General features: G+C 37.0%; 1 protein-coding gene across 2 annotated transcripts in view; it reads right to left on the bottom strand.

Moving 5' to 3' along the window:
• Positions 1 to 15,774, bottom strand: part of DGKB (diacylglycerol kinase beta) — a 363,521-nt gene that overhangs the window by 255,200 nt on the left and 92,547 nt on the right. For both annotated transcript variants that reach the window (XM_056338458.1, XM_056338459.1), the window contains 4 exons: positions 14,790 to 14,930; positions 7,215 to 7,264; positions 6,281 to 6,355; positions 5,654 to 5,773 (listed from right to left, as the gene is read on the bottom strand). In XM_056338458.1, coding sequence (XP_056194433.1) covers positions 5,654 to 5,773; positions 6,281 to 6,355; positions 7,215 to 7,264; positions 14,790 to 14,930 — 386 coding nt within the window. The remainder of the gene's footprint in view (positions 1 to 5,653; positions 5,774 to 6,280; positions 6,356 to 7,214; positions 7,265 to 14,789; positions 14,931 to 15,774) is intronic.

Genomic DNA, 15,774 nt, shown 5'->3' with positions numbered 1-15,774 from the left:
ATGAAATACCACTTATTTTACACCCTAAACAAAGATGAGGTTAGAGTTACTCATGACTTCTCCTGGGTTTCCACCAACCTACAGGCAAAAGGAAAAGCAGAACTGTAGTAAGGAAAGCCATTTGCAAACCTCCTGCAAAGAAGAGGGAGCTAGCAAAGCCTAAAAGTTGACAGCATTGTCAAAAAAGAGGTGCCCGCTGGTGGCGGCTCGCGCCGTGCAGCCTCACCAAGCGTTGACATCGCCCCCTCTGCTGGCAACGCCGCGAAGCGACCCTGGTGAAACAGCTCCGTTCTCCCGGGGGGTGAGCCTGCTTCCCAGCTGGTAAGGAGCTTGCACAAAGTGGGTAAGCTACAGCTTCTTCTAGCAGGGGCTTGGTTTCGCCCTCTGTACATATGGAAATAGCATATGGCTCACCAGCGCTTCAGCCTTTTAGAAAATCCACCTGCCAGACTTCAGACAGGTCTTACAAAAATATCAAAAAACGCCAGATCATTCTTATGCCTCACAATGAAAGAAATACAGCTCTATGAAACTGCCTAGGTACTAAACAGTCATTTCAGACTTCAGCCTGAGAAGGACTCCTCACGGTGCAACAGAGCCCACGCAAGACTTGCAAATGTTTGCAGTCCCCAGTTTGGATCCACTTTTGACTAGTCAGAGCTCAAAGCCAGCCAACAATAATGGGATATACAACACAAGAAGCAGTACTCGCCAAGTGTGGATTCACACTCAAGTATTCCATCCCATGGAATAGCATGATAGTGCAATAGCATAATATTTGCTGCTTGAAGATCCAAAATAAAATTGTAAGAGTATTTCCTTCAGATTTAGTTAAAGCACACTCACACATCAACACAAATGTGTTTGTCCCACTGAGATTTACGTCAATTTGAAGAGTGAAATGGGTTGAAAAATACAACTGGCGGCTTAAAAGAAAGGCATAGTGGTTTGGTTTCAGATTATCGGCAACTGTTAGGGAGCATTTTCTGTTGTTCACTTTCTCTGTCACCTTAGGGCAGCTTTTCAGCCCTCATACAGGAGCAGTGACATACAGTGCAACCGTGACATCTAGTGGCCAGAGGAGAGGGAACAAAATACTGTCCACTCCCTCCTAAACCAGGATTTCTTTAAAAGCCAGCATTTGTGAACTTGCAGTTTATACCTACTTTTTGTACAACCACTGGCAGAGGCGGTAGTAATGATCCATTACACAAGACAAGTGAGATCAAAATATCTGTCATGCAAATACTTTAGAAGAGAAATCAAGTGATTTTATCAGAACAGAGTGGAATAATACTGTACAAGTAAGGAATTCCTACAAAGAGCAGAGTTGGAGAAGCAAACTGTCATTAAGCAGCTTTTTGTGCTCAGATTACAAAGGGCATTTTAAGCAATGCCAGGGGAGTCAATAGGGTAACTCCGGAAATTCACTGACAATGCTGATCTACTTAATGCAGAATGAAATAAAAAGGTCAGACACTTTGAAGGTTTCTATGGTGGAAGAGCAGAATAAATAGCCTAAGGGTGCTAGTATGCAATAGGCCACTTCCCAAAAGTATATTTATCAACCAGAAGCAGTAACGCAGGGACATCTCTGTCCAATCTGTGTTTGGATGGGAAACAATGGCTTTAAGAAGCAAAAATATATTTGGAAAGTTGCTGAGGACAAGGCCTGTGAATACTGCAAACTGAAGTGTGACACAGCAAAAAAATCCACCTCAAACATTTATTACTGTTTACCACAATTGTTATAAATTGTTGTTTATAACAATTTCCTCTATAGTTACTTAATTTATTTTTTTTTTTAGTTCCTTAAATTCTCACTTTTCATGAGAGAATTTCTTGGAACAACTTTCATAAAACTGGCACAACTAGACCTCAGAACCCCTATAGAATAAGAGCCAATTAAGTTCTCATTTAAATCCTTTACCTTGTACTGAAATTGTTTTTTTAGGACAGCAATTGCCTTATAAAGTGCCAAAATAAGAATACATTTTTCGCATCCTGGAACATTCCCAGAGATAAAACTCTTGGTATTTCAAAGTTCTACCTTCACAGCAATTCTAAACTCAAGTTTTAGGAAGAAATAGAAAGCATAAAACCAGATAAAATAAAATAAACTGGATATTTAGGTTGATTTCCTAGAGAAATGAGACTTAATGCTTTTTATCCCTTTATCTCCATGACTCTAAACTGCTCCAGCAACTTTTAAATTAATTGAGTAATCTCTGCTAAGTTAGAGTGGGCACTAGAAGTTTCGTGAAAGTCTAGGAAAAGAGGGAGGGGGGGCAGAGAGAGATTAAAAGGAAAATCAAGCAGATTTCCTTGTTATGTCTTTTAACTTGGCAGCAGCTGGCTGGCCAATATTTATATTAACAACTTAATACTCCTGTCTCTTACAAGGGGATTACTGATGAAGCCTCTGACCTCAAACCTGTGAAAGACTGGGCTATCTCAACCCCATTGTTTACAACTAACTTGTTTATTCTTTTATTTTGTATAATATAGTTCCACATTTCACTTAAATGCTTCTTTGATTTTTTTCAATTATTGTAACTAAAGCTCCTAACACTCTATGCAATAAAAACTGCTTGAAAGGCTTTAAATGAAATCTAAACCTTTTACATGATGGCTAACCTTTTTATATAGCTCTTAAAGGAAACTAAAGATTAAGTACAAACAACATAGCTGAATTCTGAAGGTACTATGACAAATCTTCAGCACAAATAAATTATCATAGCTTCACTGATACTAGTATAACAAACTACACCAGCTGAGAATCTTGTACTGTTTGTGCAAACCCTGTGTAAGAATTAAGTCTATTACAGTAAGTTAATGGACCCCAATGCAAAACAAATTAAAGACTTGACTGGTATATTTTTTTTTCTTTTTTTAATAAACTATATTGACAATTATTTGTTACTAACACACTGGACAAGCTCTGAAATTATCTTTGTAATTTAAAATTTCATCATTGCCTGAGATCAGCATAGAGCCAAACCATAGTTGCCTAAAGTTAAAAGAATGGGAGATAATTTTTTGGCTGTTTTGGGGGTGGGGTGGGGGTGGGGGGGTTTGCTTATTTTCAACAAGTGAAGACTACTTGGACATGTCTAAGCAGCATAAGCCAGTAAGTTATGCCTTTTATTTTTACATATTAATCAGCCTGTGGAAAACTAAGATATCAGCGCTTTATTATTTGATTACTGAGTCCAAAAGACACTTCTTTTAGTTTTCATTATCTTAACTAAAAGGAGAGACAGACGGCCAAAAGGGAGAGTCCTGGGAAGCTGCATTTGCAAAATCTAACTGCAGCATGAAAAAAGAAATAACAGCTTTTCACTAATGGGAATGATAGAGTGGAATGAAGAGCTCAGGTAACACATTAGATGCTGTAAAAACTTCAAAATCATGCTATCAATTTATACAAAATAATTATGGACAGGTATGAGAGTTTTAACTTTCTTGATTTATATTTTCATGTCCTAAAATACACTTACATTTGATCATTTAGAACTGTGGAGTAGTAGTAACTTTTGATAGAAAATTTAAAAATCTGGGGTTTCTCTGCTTGTTACGTGAATGGCTTAAGAAATCAAGAGCACTTATAAACATGAAAAGAAAAAATGGGAGCCCTTTTAGAGGATGGCATCATTTCCTAGTAAATCATAACCAAATGACTAGCAATTCAGCTTCTATAGTTCTGTAGGTAATAAACTTCACTCACAGTACAGTAAAATATTTTTTTAAAAAAATTAAAAGCTACCCCACTCATTTTACTCTAGCTTCCAACTAATAAAACTATGTTTATTGATCAAAAATGCATTGTGCATACCATTATAATATTTTTTTCACAACTGTACATTTATGTCTCTTCAACACATATAGTACTGGGAATATCTTGATGACAGAAACACTGACGCATGCCGATAGCAGGCTACAGAATTTTGATCACTGTTTAAATATTTTTATTATTTCCGCCATAATGCTATGCGTAGCAAGATAAATTATCTAATAACTAGTAAAAATAATCAAAGGGATAAAATGTCTGTTAACATACATTTACATGGCTGCTTTCTAATAGCTTTTGCTTTAATATGAAAATAAACCTCTACAGAAGGATCTTCATTAATTTATCATGGAATTTAAGGAGCTTTACATTTAGAAAGAAAGAAGTGTAGACATTGAAAGATACTCCCAGAACATCCACACTAGCTGTCATGTAGTGTGGATGTCATGTCACATGTCACAAAAGAAAAATCTGTACTGAAAATGACTACCAGTTATCTGCTATACTGATTTCTTGAGAGCATTTATTGCCCTTTGTTTACAGTAATTCTGTGGAAATATTGGTATTCAGCCTGAAAAAGATCTGTTGTTTGATGACAGGGAAGTAATTTAACATTTTTGTTACTCAGTCACACATACAGAATTGTGGAATTAGTACTTACAGTGACCCAAATATACTGAAAGTTATCCTAGCTGCTAATTTGATTACAGATGTTGCATCTTCTGCTAAATGCACTGTTTTGTTGCATATTTCCCTATGCAAGGTCTCAGTCTGACCATTCTTTGGGCAAATAAAATATCACAGAGCAACTACAGCAGTCTAGGTTTAGGTCAGGCCATAGCAGCATATGGGGGAAAATAAATAATATTTATTATTTCATCTAAATATCTAAAAAACACTTCAGGGGAAAAAAAAACCCCACACCAAAAAAAACCCCAAACATAAAAACGTTTTCTCTCAACAGAAAAGCATTTGAGAGATACACTACGATACATATGCTGAAAATTAGCTCAAATACAGGACAGCAGGTGGCACTGGCAACATGCCAGTGTTAAAACAGCTGTCTTTAACTGGCATAATTACATCTGTCTTATCTTTAATGTGAAGCTGTAAATGTACAGAACGTAAGCTCTTCTTTCATAACACTATACTTTGGTGTAAGTGTTCTCTTTGATATTGCTACTTAGTACAGTTTATTAAGCTAATTACAGAGAAGAACTATCTTCACAGGGATGTATACATGACGGGACAAGAGCCAACAGGCAGTAATTGCCACAGAAGAAATTCCATCTGCACGTAAGAAAAAAAGCTCTTTCCCTTGAGAACAATTAACACTAGGAGAGGTTGCCTGCAGAATTGATGGAATCCACCTCAAAGGAATTATTCAGGACAGGGTTTATCAGGGCCCTGTATAACTCAGTCTATGGCCCTGCCTTTAAAAAAGGCTGGACCATATGACCTCCAGAAGTTTCTTCCAACCTAGATTGTTCTGTGAATCAGTATGGTTAGGCCACAAAACACAGCACCATGCTGAGAAGCCTAGGCAATGTTCCAAGCCAGCTGTAACATGTGGATGGGCAGTAAAATGTTCTTAGCAGATACTGCCGCATCTAGGAATTAACAATATGCTGTTAACAGGACAAATTAATCAACTTTCTACAGCTTCCAGCTCCAGAGCTGGCTCATCTGGTGCTGCTTCAAACATACTAATGTTCCTCTAACTTCAAAGACACACTTCCGTTCCTTGCATGTCGTTCAGCCATAGTAATAAAAAGCCATTCTTTACAGAGGCCACAGAGAAACTAACTGAGGGCCACAGCTGACATGCAAGCAGAAACTTGATGCTTTTAAGTTAATACTTACATTCTCTAACCCAAGAAGGACCAAGAGCGGGATTGTTGTCATTCCTCCTTGTATCCACTCTTCTAGAGAAACAGTGCCATCATGATCATAGTCAATTTCTTCCATCATTTCATGAAGGATCTACAAAGTTTAATGAAAAATCTCATAAATTCCATATTCTAACATAGCAACTTCATGTTAGAAAATGTGCAGATGTTCAATTCCCTCATCTGCATGCAAAAAGTAAGGAAAATATTTGTATGGCACCTGTAGAAAAATGACAACTGACAATTCAGATTAAGTGTCATATTCCTATTTGTATTTTATTATCACCTAAAGTTCCCAAACCAAGTGTACTTACGTACAATACAAATAAGAGGTAGTTACTTTTAAGAAATTTTCAGAGACGAATCAGTTGTGTTATAAATGTTAGTTACTACATGCACTGAAGAAAAACCTTAAGCTATAGCAAGAATGTTTCACAGATCAGATTTAATCAGAAAAAGACTTGTAAAAGTGCTAATTGACAGTGCCATAATGGAGCACAAATTATTATTATTTTTATCTTACTAATATATAGAATCACACATTGCCATGAAGTATCACAAAATGATTAAATTAAAACTTGTGATAAAACAGGATACTTACTGGACTCAGTTCAGTAACATCCCACTCAAGGTATTCTGCAACATGCATCATTTGAGCAATGATATTTTCCAGCTCCTACAGATAAACAAACCATAGCTATAATATTTAATGTAATATTATAAAAAAAAAAAAAATATCCTACTGCAAACAACTTCCAATTCAAATGCAGTGCATTCAGTGACACTGTTACATCAATGTTCCTAATGAAATGTTCCTTACATTGGAAGCTGTCCACACTTAAGTGAATCTGCTGCACTAGCAAAACGTCAGGCATGGACTGCAAAGCATGCAGGGAGATGGAATACAGCCCCACAACCAAAGGGTAGCCTCTGGGTTGAAAGCAGTAATAGATTCTTCCTTCCCTGTTCATCATTCAACAATTGGTTTCATGATCTGAAATCCCCTATGATATAATGATGCAAGATCCTTGAAAATTCCATCACTCTAAAAACCTATGATTTTGACAGCAGTTGTATAATTCACAACTTTTTATTAGAAATAAGGCATAAAGTGGATGGTATAAAGTAATACAGAGATATTTGCTTAGCATTACAGTGTTGCACTTTCCCTTGACCACATATCACTAGTGTTCTTTCACATTCATATATATATATATGCTCCCAGCAGCATACTAGAATTTTAGGATTCGTATAAATGTGTAGCCCTCAGTAATATGATTAAAAATCAGAAGACTTTTGAATAGGACTCCACAACAGCAGTCAGCATTTGAAAATTTATCCAGTTGTAGAAGCAGCAGCTTAATAGAAAACAAAACTCAATACTTTCAAAATGAGCGACTTTTTATCAACTATAGTTTATACTGCTTCTATTAATTCAGGAAAAATATAAACTTGATTTGGATGAATGCAGTTTTGTATAGGTATGCCATTATGACACACTCTTATAACACGTTGAAATACATAAATAACATTACCGAGCTATCCAGGTATCCATTGCCATCCGTATCATATAAGCGAAACATAACTACAAGGAAAACAGAAAGAGAATGAAACAGTTAGAAAACATTGTAACAACACTGTTTCATTTAGGAAAAAAAACCCAAAAAAAACCAAACCAAAACAAAACAAAAAAAACCACCACCTAACCAACTTAAAACAAAACAAACCAACCAAACCTGAGTTTCAAAAAAAGGACAAACATTACCACCTTCCTTTATTGCTCACAGTAACTGTAGACCTACCAAACGATTTGTATTATGTGAGAGGTCCACTCAATGACTACCCTGCCACAGTGACTCCAAGGAGACATATTAGCAGGACAGTGCAATTGCACTTTTTCCACATAATTACTCCAAACTCTAATTTGGTCTGTGAACTTAATTCTGATTCCTCCTGGAGAAGATCTGTATTCATACCCAGTACCACCAAAGGGCCCTTCTCTTTCATCTCACCAAACACAGGATAACACACAATTGGTCAGACAAATGTTGAAATGCCTGCTTAAGTTAGTTACAATACTGTCCTACTCCCTTGGTTGCAGCTGTCACTATTCAATAGTGACATTACTCTAGAAATGCTTTCTGACCAACTAAATGAAACACAATCCTATGTCAAGTATCTAATCAGCCAAATTCAACAACAAGCAATCCTCACAGACTGCTAGCATGACCCATCCATCCCAGGACCAGATTTGCATCATCAATTTGATAACGTATTCCAAACATTTTGGGGAGCTACCAGACAAGAATAGCAGCATTCTGGCAATAAGCAGAAAGAATATATACTTTCAAGTTTGTATCATTACTTGATTCCAACTACAAGAGCAACTATGTCCACCATTACCAAGATACTTGAAAGCAGCTTACCCAGCTGATCATATATTTGATGCCAAAACGGCACAGAGTAACTGCTCAGAGACCAATTTTGTCTTTAAGCAGCAAAGGTATTTATTTCGTACAATGTTGGGGAGCTAGCCGATTCGCACCAGACAAACTAGCTCCAAAGTTTTCAGTGAAAAGTTAGGTATTTTATACAGTTTTTCCACCCAGAGGTTACTACATCTTTACATACATACTCATTTGGTTTTGACACCCAATCATTCCATTCACAATAGGTGGGATCTAGGTGGAGTAGACCTTTCAGTTTTCTTTGTTCATCGATTTCCTGACTTGATGGTCTCCTTATCTCCTTCAGGTGCCCACCTATCTCCTTCAGGTGCCCACCTTATCTTTTCTAATTATTCAGAGTACATTCCTTTTTCAACACAAACAGCATCACCCAGAGCATTGTACCAAACCCATCCTGACTAATCTTTTTTTTTTTTTTTTTTTTAAGACCTTGTTCTGTTTCATACTGCATCAGATTGCAGAGCAGAGAGAAGCCCGAAGCTTTGGTAGGAATACTGTTAAAAGGCTAAAGATGAAAACCAGAAGCCTAAGAATACTTCACTTTTTGTCCCTACTTTCTGGGACAGCTTGTCAGAGCTCTGAAATCTAAACACCATCCCCTTCAAAAGTGCTCATTTTTTTTCCCCCAGATCTATTTTCTAAGGACAAGGACTAAAAAAAGAGTTCATGTACAGGTGGTTCCAGGACACTATAATGCCTTGACTGATAGCAAAACCCAAGCAATCTCCTTACAAACTGCCTTATCAGATATCTTCAGAAACATAACATATGACCTATTCAACAGTGAAAAATCCCAACGCATTGGATCCACAGCAAAGGCTGTTGCAGTCCAATAAATTCTGAAAGCAAAGCTTATCACAGTTTTCAGGGAACAATATAATGAGAAGCGAGAGGAAATTCTTAGCAATTAGGAAGTAAAGTTCAAAAAATTTTATTATTTTTGACCTACAGCAAAATATATTTGTTATATGGACTGGTTTGCTTCCCTTGTATCCCCCATCTTATTCCCAAATTGTTCACCTCACTGTGGGGAAAAAAGGTAATTACTGTATCTCTCTACCAGTTCAGCAATTTTTGCCACTACATTGCATTGCTCTTAAGAGCTGTAATATAAGCTGTAAACAATGTTTACTGTAGCACATTGTTTCAAGCTACAAAGGTCCATTATTTATTAGTTATAGGCTAAGAAAACCTATAAGAGTATATTTCTTTGCTTGTGAATTACAAAGCAGAAATATTTCAGTGTAAAACAGTTAATGCGAAAAGCCATCAGAGACTGGTATTGCCCCTGCTAGTATGCCTTCTACCAAAGCTGCTCAGAGTACAACAGCTAATATTATCTGGCAAAGGTACCATTAAACATTCACAGTTTCCATAGGGCTGAATCACTGAATCACTCAGTGATAAGGTTCAAATCATGTGTTTCTCCTGCCCCCTCCTCTGTGACAGTAATGCACTGGTTGAAAGAACTGTAATGCACAGTTACCATGAAAGCAACTTTTTGCATGTCCCTCATCTTTACTCACTCCAGAGAAGTAGTGCTTACAACTTTTTTTTCCCTTTAATATGAATCAGTAGTTCTAATCACTCATTTAAAAACAAGCATTAGCATAATTATAACTGTTTCACCTTTGTAACAAAGTAGCTCCGATTACATATGTATTGGGTAATGAAAGGGCTCAATCTGTGCTCTTGGCTAGACTCTGAAAAACTGCTTTACTGGTGTGGCATGCAGCCTCTTTTCTATTCATACCCTGCTGAATATTCATGTTCTTGCTGATTTACCTACTCTAGGAGAAGAAACAACATGAAGGGATAAAATCGACTGAAGTTCTGATGCAAGCCACAGAGCCCAAGTAAATCTTTTATATTTCTTTTCCCATCCCCTTACCTGATAGTACTGACTGGCCACTCAATTTCTATTACTGGACTGCATACCTTTTGTAAATAATTAAAAATGTATTAAAATAGAATTACAAAGATGAGCTCAGTTGCTGCACTGCTATACCTTTTACCTGCAATCTCTGGACTTATCTTGCATATGAGAAAAGGTGGCATCCCCAAAAGTCCAGAAGTTCCAAATTATGTTTTTTTGAGAAGAAATTGGGGAATACATTCTCAAAAACACATGCACAAACAAGTATTGAATGCACTTTGTTTTTCACCAGTGCATGTGCTTTGAAAACTGTCAGGCTTGTCACTCTCCACAGAAGCCTGAGTTTCCAAGAACTGCATAGCATAGCAGAAAGACAGACTATAACTAATCACATTACTGCAAAAATACAGAACAATGTGACATCCCTGAAGCTTCTGTTGCTATGGAAAGAACACTAACCAAATAACCTGGAGAGAGTCATGGTAAAAGAAATCCCCACAGCTCATATTCTTGGAGTTTCTGTTCGTAATAGGAGAGAGAAGTCTGAGCATTTATAAGCACATTATATTTGTAAGGCTATGGAGTCCACATACTTCTTCCAAACCATTAATGTCCAATTCCCTTCATACTGCCTCCTGGTATTTCTCTGAACAGTTTCACAAGAGGTTCATGACTGACATCCATGGTTAGACTAATAAAAAACTACACATAAATTGAGGAATGGGTTGTGCTGATAAAGGTTTGTGTAATTATGAGCTAAAATAACTTCTTTCATTGGGGCCTTTAAAGAAAGGAAAGTTGAGCTACAAAACACCACTTTTCAATTCTTAGGAAGTATCTTGGTCTTTCCTACATGTTCAAGAATCAGTGTGGACACCAGCAAGAAAAGCTTAGTACATGTGAAAACAACATGATGGTTTCTGTGGATCAAGTCTACAGCTTGAGCCCCAGAGCATGAAGGTACTTAACAATATAGATACATCTTGAACTATTTGCAATATGATCTTAAAAACAGAACTTAAATTCTTCAATGTATCTTTGCTAGGAAAGTTTGGGATATTCTTTATATTCAGGCCATACATAGTTTACAAATAATAGATGTGCTGAGCGTGTCAAACAGGCGAGGCTTGCAGTGCTTAAGACCTCTAGAAATGTACTGTTAATAGATTAGAGAATCCACTTATCTGCCAGAATATTTGTAAATCTATGAAAATCCATAGACCATATAGATCTAAAACCTAAATACTACTTCCTCTTCGTGTATTTTATCTTACAAAAATCCTCCAGCTTGTATCAGATATTATTTGAAAGCACCAATTTCATGTTCTGCTTGTCCTGAATTAAGTTTCCAAACACTCAGCTATGATTCAGAGTGTTTCCATTTTTTGTCAACAGAATAATAATAATAATAATGAGTTGAGATTAATATCTAATATTCATATTGGCAACTCCAGAACAAGCCATCCTTTCTTTTTTCACTCCACGGCTACTAATTTATCATTTACCTTACAGCCACAACACCTACTGCTATAAAATTACTTCAGACAAAGGGTTAAATTATACCATTAATTTATAAGGACAATTCAACTAAAATCATCAGGGCATTCTGCATACTAATAGTACAGCAAAAATTTGGACACTGAGAAGTCACATTACATGGTATATTTCAAATATGTATGACAAAGTAGAAAATATTCTTATATAATAATCATATCCTTAATTATATATAGCAAATGCAAATTATCTGGAATATACAAAACATGTAAGTACCATTCTTCTATTAGATCAACCCTCTCCCTCCTAAATCATATAGATCATTCATGGTCTTTTGCTATGCAGTTCCTGTTGCAGGAAGTTCATGGAACATCCCCTACACCAAAATCACCACCTGTTCCTCTGTCTCTCTCCCTTTTCATTGTACCTGTTCCTGACAGCAGGGGAAGCAACTGATTTCCATTTCACACTATGCTTTGTGCACAGAGCTCTTCAGAGCTCTCCTATAGCTTGTAGAACCGGCTACTATGTGTGGGAAAAATCACCTTGAGGAGGGGAATTAGATAAAAAAATGGGTCCTAATAGAAGCATAGCATTACAGAAAGCTTTTTAGGGTAAAATACAGCCATCACCTTCAGGATGGTTGGCATGCATGGAATCTATATCACCACAGTTCCCTAAGCAACACATTCTGCCAGCTCAGCACATGCTTATAGTAGTGATGCAGGGTGGAGCAGAGTGGAGACCCTGCGGCCATGCTCTGTCATGCTCCCTGCAGGAATGGCAACTTGATGGCACCACACAGCTGATAAGCTGCATAACAGTGGTCACATGAAGAATCCAAGAGATTTCCATGGCTGAACCAACCATTGTGGTGAAATACTTTTTCAGCTGAAATAACCTCATCGAATTACTAACGCACACCTCCCTCCCAAAGGTACCTGCCTCCGAGGTGCTACTACTCCTCACTGGGCACATGATACCAGTTAGTAACAACAATATGTATGACTAGAGTCACTCAGTCTCCACCTAAATGTGATGGAAATGGACTAGTTCGGACTGAAATAAGTCCAGGGCAGGGGGAATTGTTGTCTAAACTCCTGGATTCCCCAACTCTGATTCAGCGTTTACAAAGCTAGGTCAAGCTGACTCACTCTAAAGTTGTTATGAATGAAGGGACTTCTAAGCAAGGTAGTCAGCCTTGGGGAGGCATGAGAAACACAGAACGGATAGTGAAAACACCACCATTGTCTAAGTTACACAGAAAGAAGCCTTCAAGTGAGGAAAGTTCTGGCTACGACAGGCAACAGGATGATAAGGTGTTGCAATCCACTGACATCAACAGAAAATTAATTGAAAATAGGGCAAAGATAATAGTAGTAGTGGGAGGTCATGACCTCCAACTCAAATAGCCCCCCTGAAAGAGGGCAAAACCCTGCTTGAGGAGCATGCATAGTTAGCAGAGAACTTCAGTAGTGCTGTCTGAGGATGTGTACTAATTTGCATTAGAAGCAAGAAACTTGTAACCAATCCTGTGTATGATGAATAAATATGCAATATACTATGAAGTATAAAAAGTGGACAGATGATGGGAGAAGTGAGGGGAAGATTCCATCGTAACTACTGGGATCAGTCAACAGGCTGAATCTGTCTTCTGCCCCACTGTGACCCCTGTTGGGTAAGAACTTTGACTTATGCATGCTAAATAACTATCTCATTCTAGCTGTCATTAGCAATTAAGGTTTTGGTTGTACGTAGTTTTGTTGTGTACCATTCCAAGATCGTTTTTGCAGACAGTCCCTGACACTGGCAATCACGAATCTTAGCTTGTCACAATTTTATAATAAAAAAAGTGTTATTCTGTAAACTGTTAGTGTGAGTCCCTTGTGGGCACTAACAGCTGCTAGCAGCAGGTAACATTTAAACAAAGTGGGAAGACCCACTGAGGGGTCCTTCTGATGCTGTTGGAGTGTTTCCCTGAACAAGGCAGTTGAATTGCCCTCCGATCCACTGGGACTGTTCAGTGAAGGCTCCCTGTAACAGGATGATGACAGACTGGTCAGGCACAAGGGTCTCGGCTTTCCTGGGACTCTAATAGACAGATCAAATACCTGCGGGTTGAGAGGATTTCCCCTCTCCTTTTCATGTGACACTATGAAAGAGGCATTAAGTTGTAAGTTGAATTCAGTCCTAGGATCTTAGTTTTCCTGTGCTTGTGTTCTGAATGCACATTCACACGTGTATCCTCATATTCTAGTACCAAACTGGTATTACCAAATTTGGGGATGGCTCCTTATAATCTCTGCTGACACACAGTTATCAGGTGATCTTATAATATGAAGTTGCCATTGTAAGCTAACTACAGGTCATGAAACATGAACGTATTTCAACAACATGCAGTCAGGTAACCTTGTAATGAATTTTTTTGTTCTGGCAGAAGCCACCTACTGTTGGCATTTCCTATCGTGTAATTTACTTTCCATACAGTATAAGAGTCTGATCCCACAGGTCTTTTATAGACTGTGGAATCTTTTGTATCCCACAGACCAGCTATGCATACCAAACTATATTTAGTCTCAGTAAGGATTATATGATTGCACAGACTGCTTATCTATCTGGAAAACTGGGTTCTAAAATTCCATAATGAGGAAACACACTGTTTCTTTCTTTTTTTTTTTTTTTTTTTCTCTGATTCACAGGTCAAACTCAGGTAAAGTTGTTGGGCTTTAATGAATCAGGTCCCTAACAAAACAAAAAAAAAAAATATCAAGCAATTTCTAAGTTCCATTGTCAAACATTCATTCCCAACAGTGGTGTAGAGTTGGATCATTCTAGGCTTTTCTGTATTTGCTAATACTATAGATCCCATGGCCTATATTAACAACTGTTCTTAGTTTGAATTAGCTTGTTTTCCACAGATTATTTAGCACTTCTATATATCTCTAAGCATCCTCAGTACATTTCATCTATTTTTCTTAGACCTGATATTAATCAAGAGATGACAGTATAGAAAGGATTATTTTAACTGCAGATGGTATGATCCTTACTCCCCATCTTAGCACGTGCTTGATAGAAAGACTTAAGTTAAAATCTCATCAAATTAGTACTATTAACAAGAATGAAAGAACATTTCTGCAATAATGGCCATCTAGAACCATAATTTTGTAATGCAGTTACTCAAAACTGATTCTTAAACTCAAAAAATTTAGAAACAGAATTCTGGTAGCTTATTGAAATGAATATATAAAATTAACTTTAAAAAAAACACATACATTCCAGTTTGTCTTCAGGTCTTCCTCTTTCTAGCAGTGACAAATAGCAAACAATATCTTTCAGCTGGATCACATCTGGTGAATGTAAGTTGGCAGGAGTAGGAGGTCGGGATATAGAGGTACCTTTGTTAAGTCTCAGACCTGGAAATAACACATAGCCTTTGTTACTCTTAACATACGAAACGTATGAAAACATAACGCTTGCATACATACATCTTCATTTTATGTAAATCTCAGATGACTTCTTAATTTAAACATAAATGTGAAGTTTTAAACAATTCACATTCATAGTTTATTCAGCAAAGGCTGAATTAAAATGATTGTGAGGTTTTAAAATTTTATATGGATTAAGAAAACTATTGGGAAAAAAATCAATTCTGGGAATGGCATAGCCTTTTTTTCATTTGTCTTGATCTGATGTCATTTGACTCCAAAAAAAAAAAAAAAAAGGTGAATATTTTTATTCTACTAATTTAAGTATTAAAACAATCCCTGACCAATGTTGCATCCACTTCCTTGTATTGTAGAAGCTTCATCTAACTTACAGATTGACATCAGCTACACTAATTGAAGATTTAGTGTCAAAAAAACCTCTGATAATACCCCAGTGTGTAGTCTTCCCAAAAATGCAGCCAGATGTGTGTCAGAGCAACATATATTTAAAACATAAAAGCCTCAGCCACAGAATACTATGAAAGTAAACACAGAATTTAACTAATAGTTATAATAATTGCTCAAAGATCATGATCAAGAGCAGTTCCAGTGTACTACTTGGAATACTAAGTTTCAACACTGACAAAATTTTTGTTTCAAGAGAACATTAATATGACCACTTCTGATGATATTACTGGAATGTGCAAGAGCAATAAATAGAGGGAAAAAAGAGGAAGGGCAGCAGGACACAGAAAAAGCAGTAATGGAACTTTATTTACCGGTTTGTTACATTTCTCACTGACTTTAGTGATGTTAAAGATGAAACTTTACA

This window comes from Falco biarmicus, chromosome 4 (genome assembly GCF_023638135.1).
Source record: "Falco biarmicus isolate bFalBia1 chromosome 4, bFalBia1.pri, whole genome shotgun sequence".
NCBI classification, from domain to species: Eukaryota; Metazoa; Chordata; class Aves; order Falconiformes; family Falconidae; genus Falco; species Falco biarmicus.
This window is presented reverse-complemented; position numbering and strand designations above follow the sequence as displayed.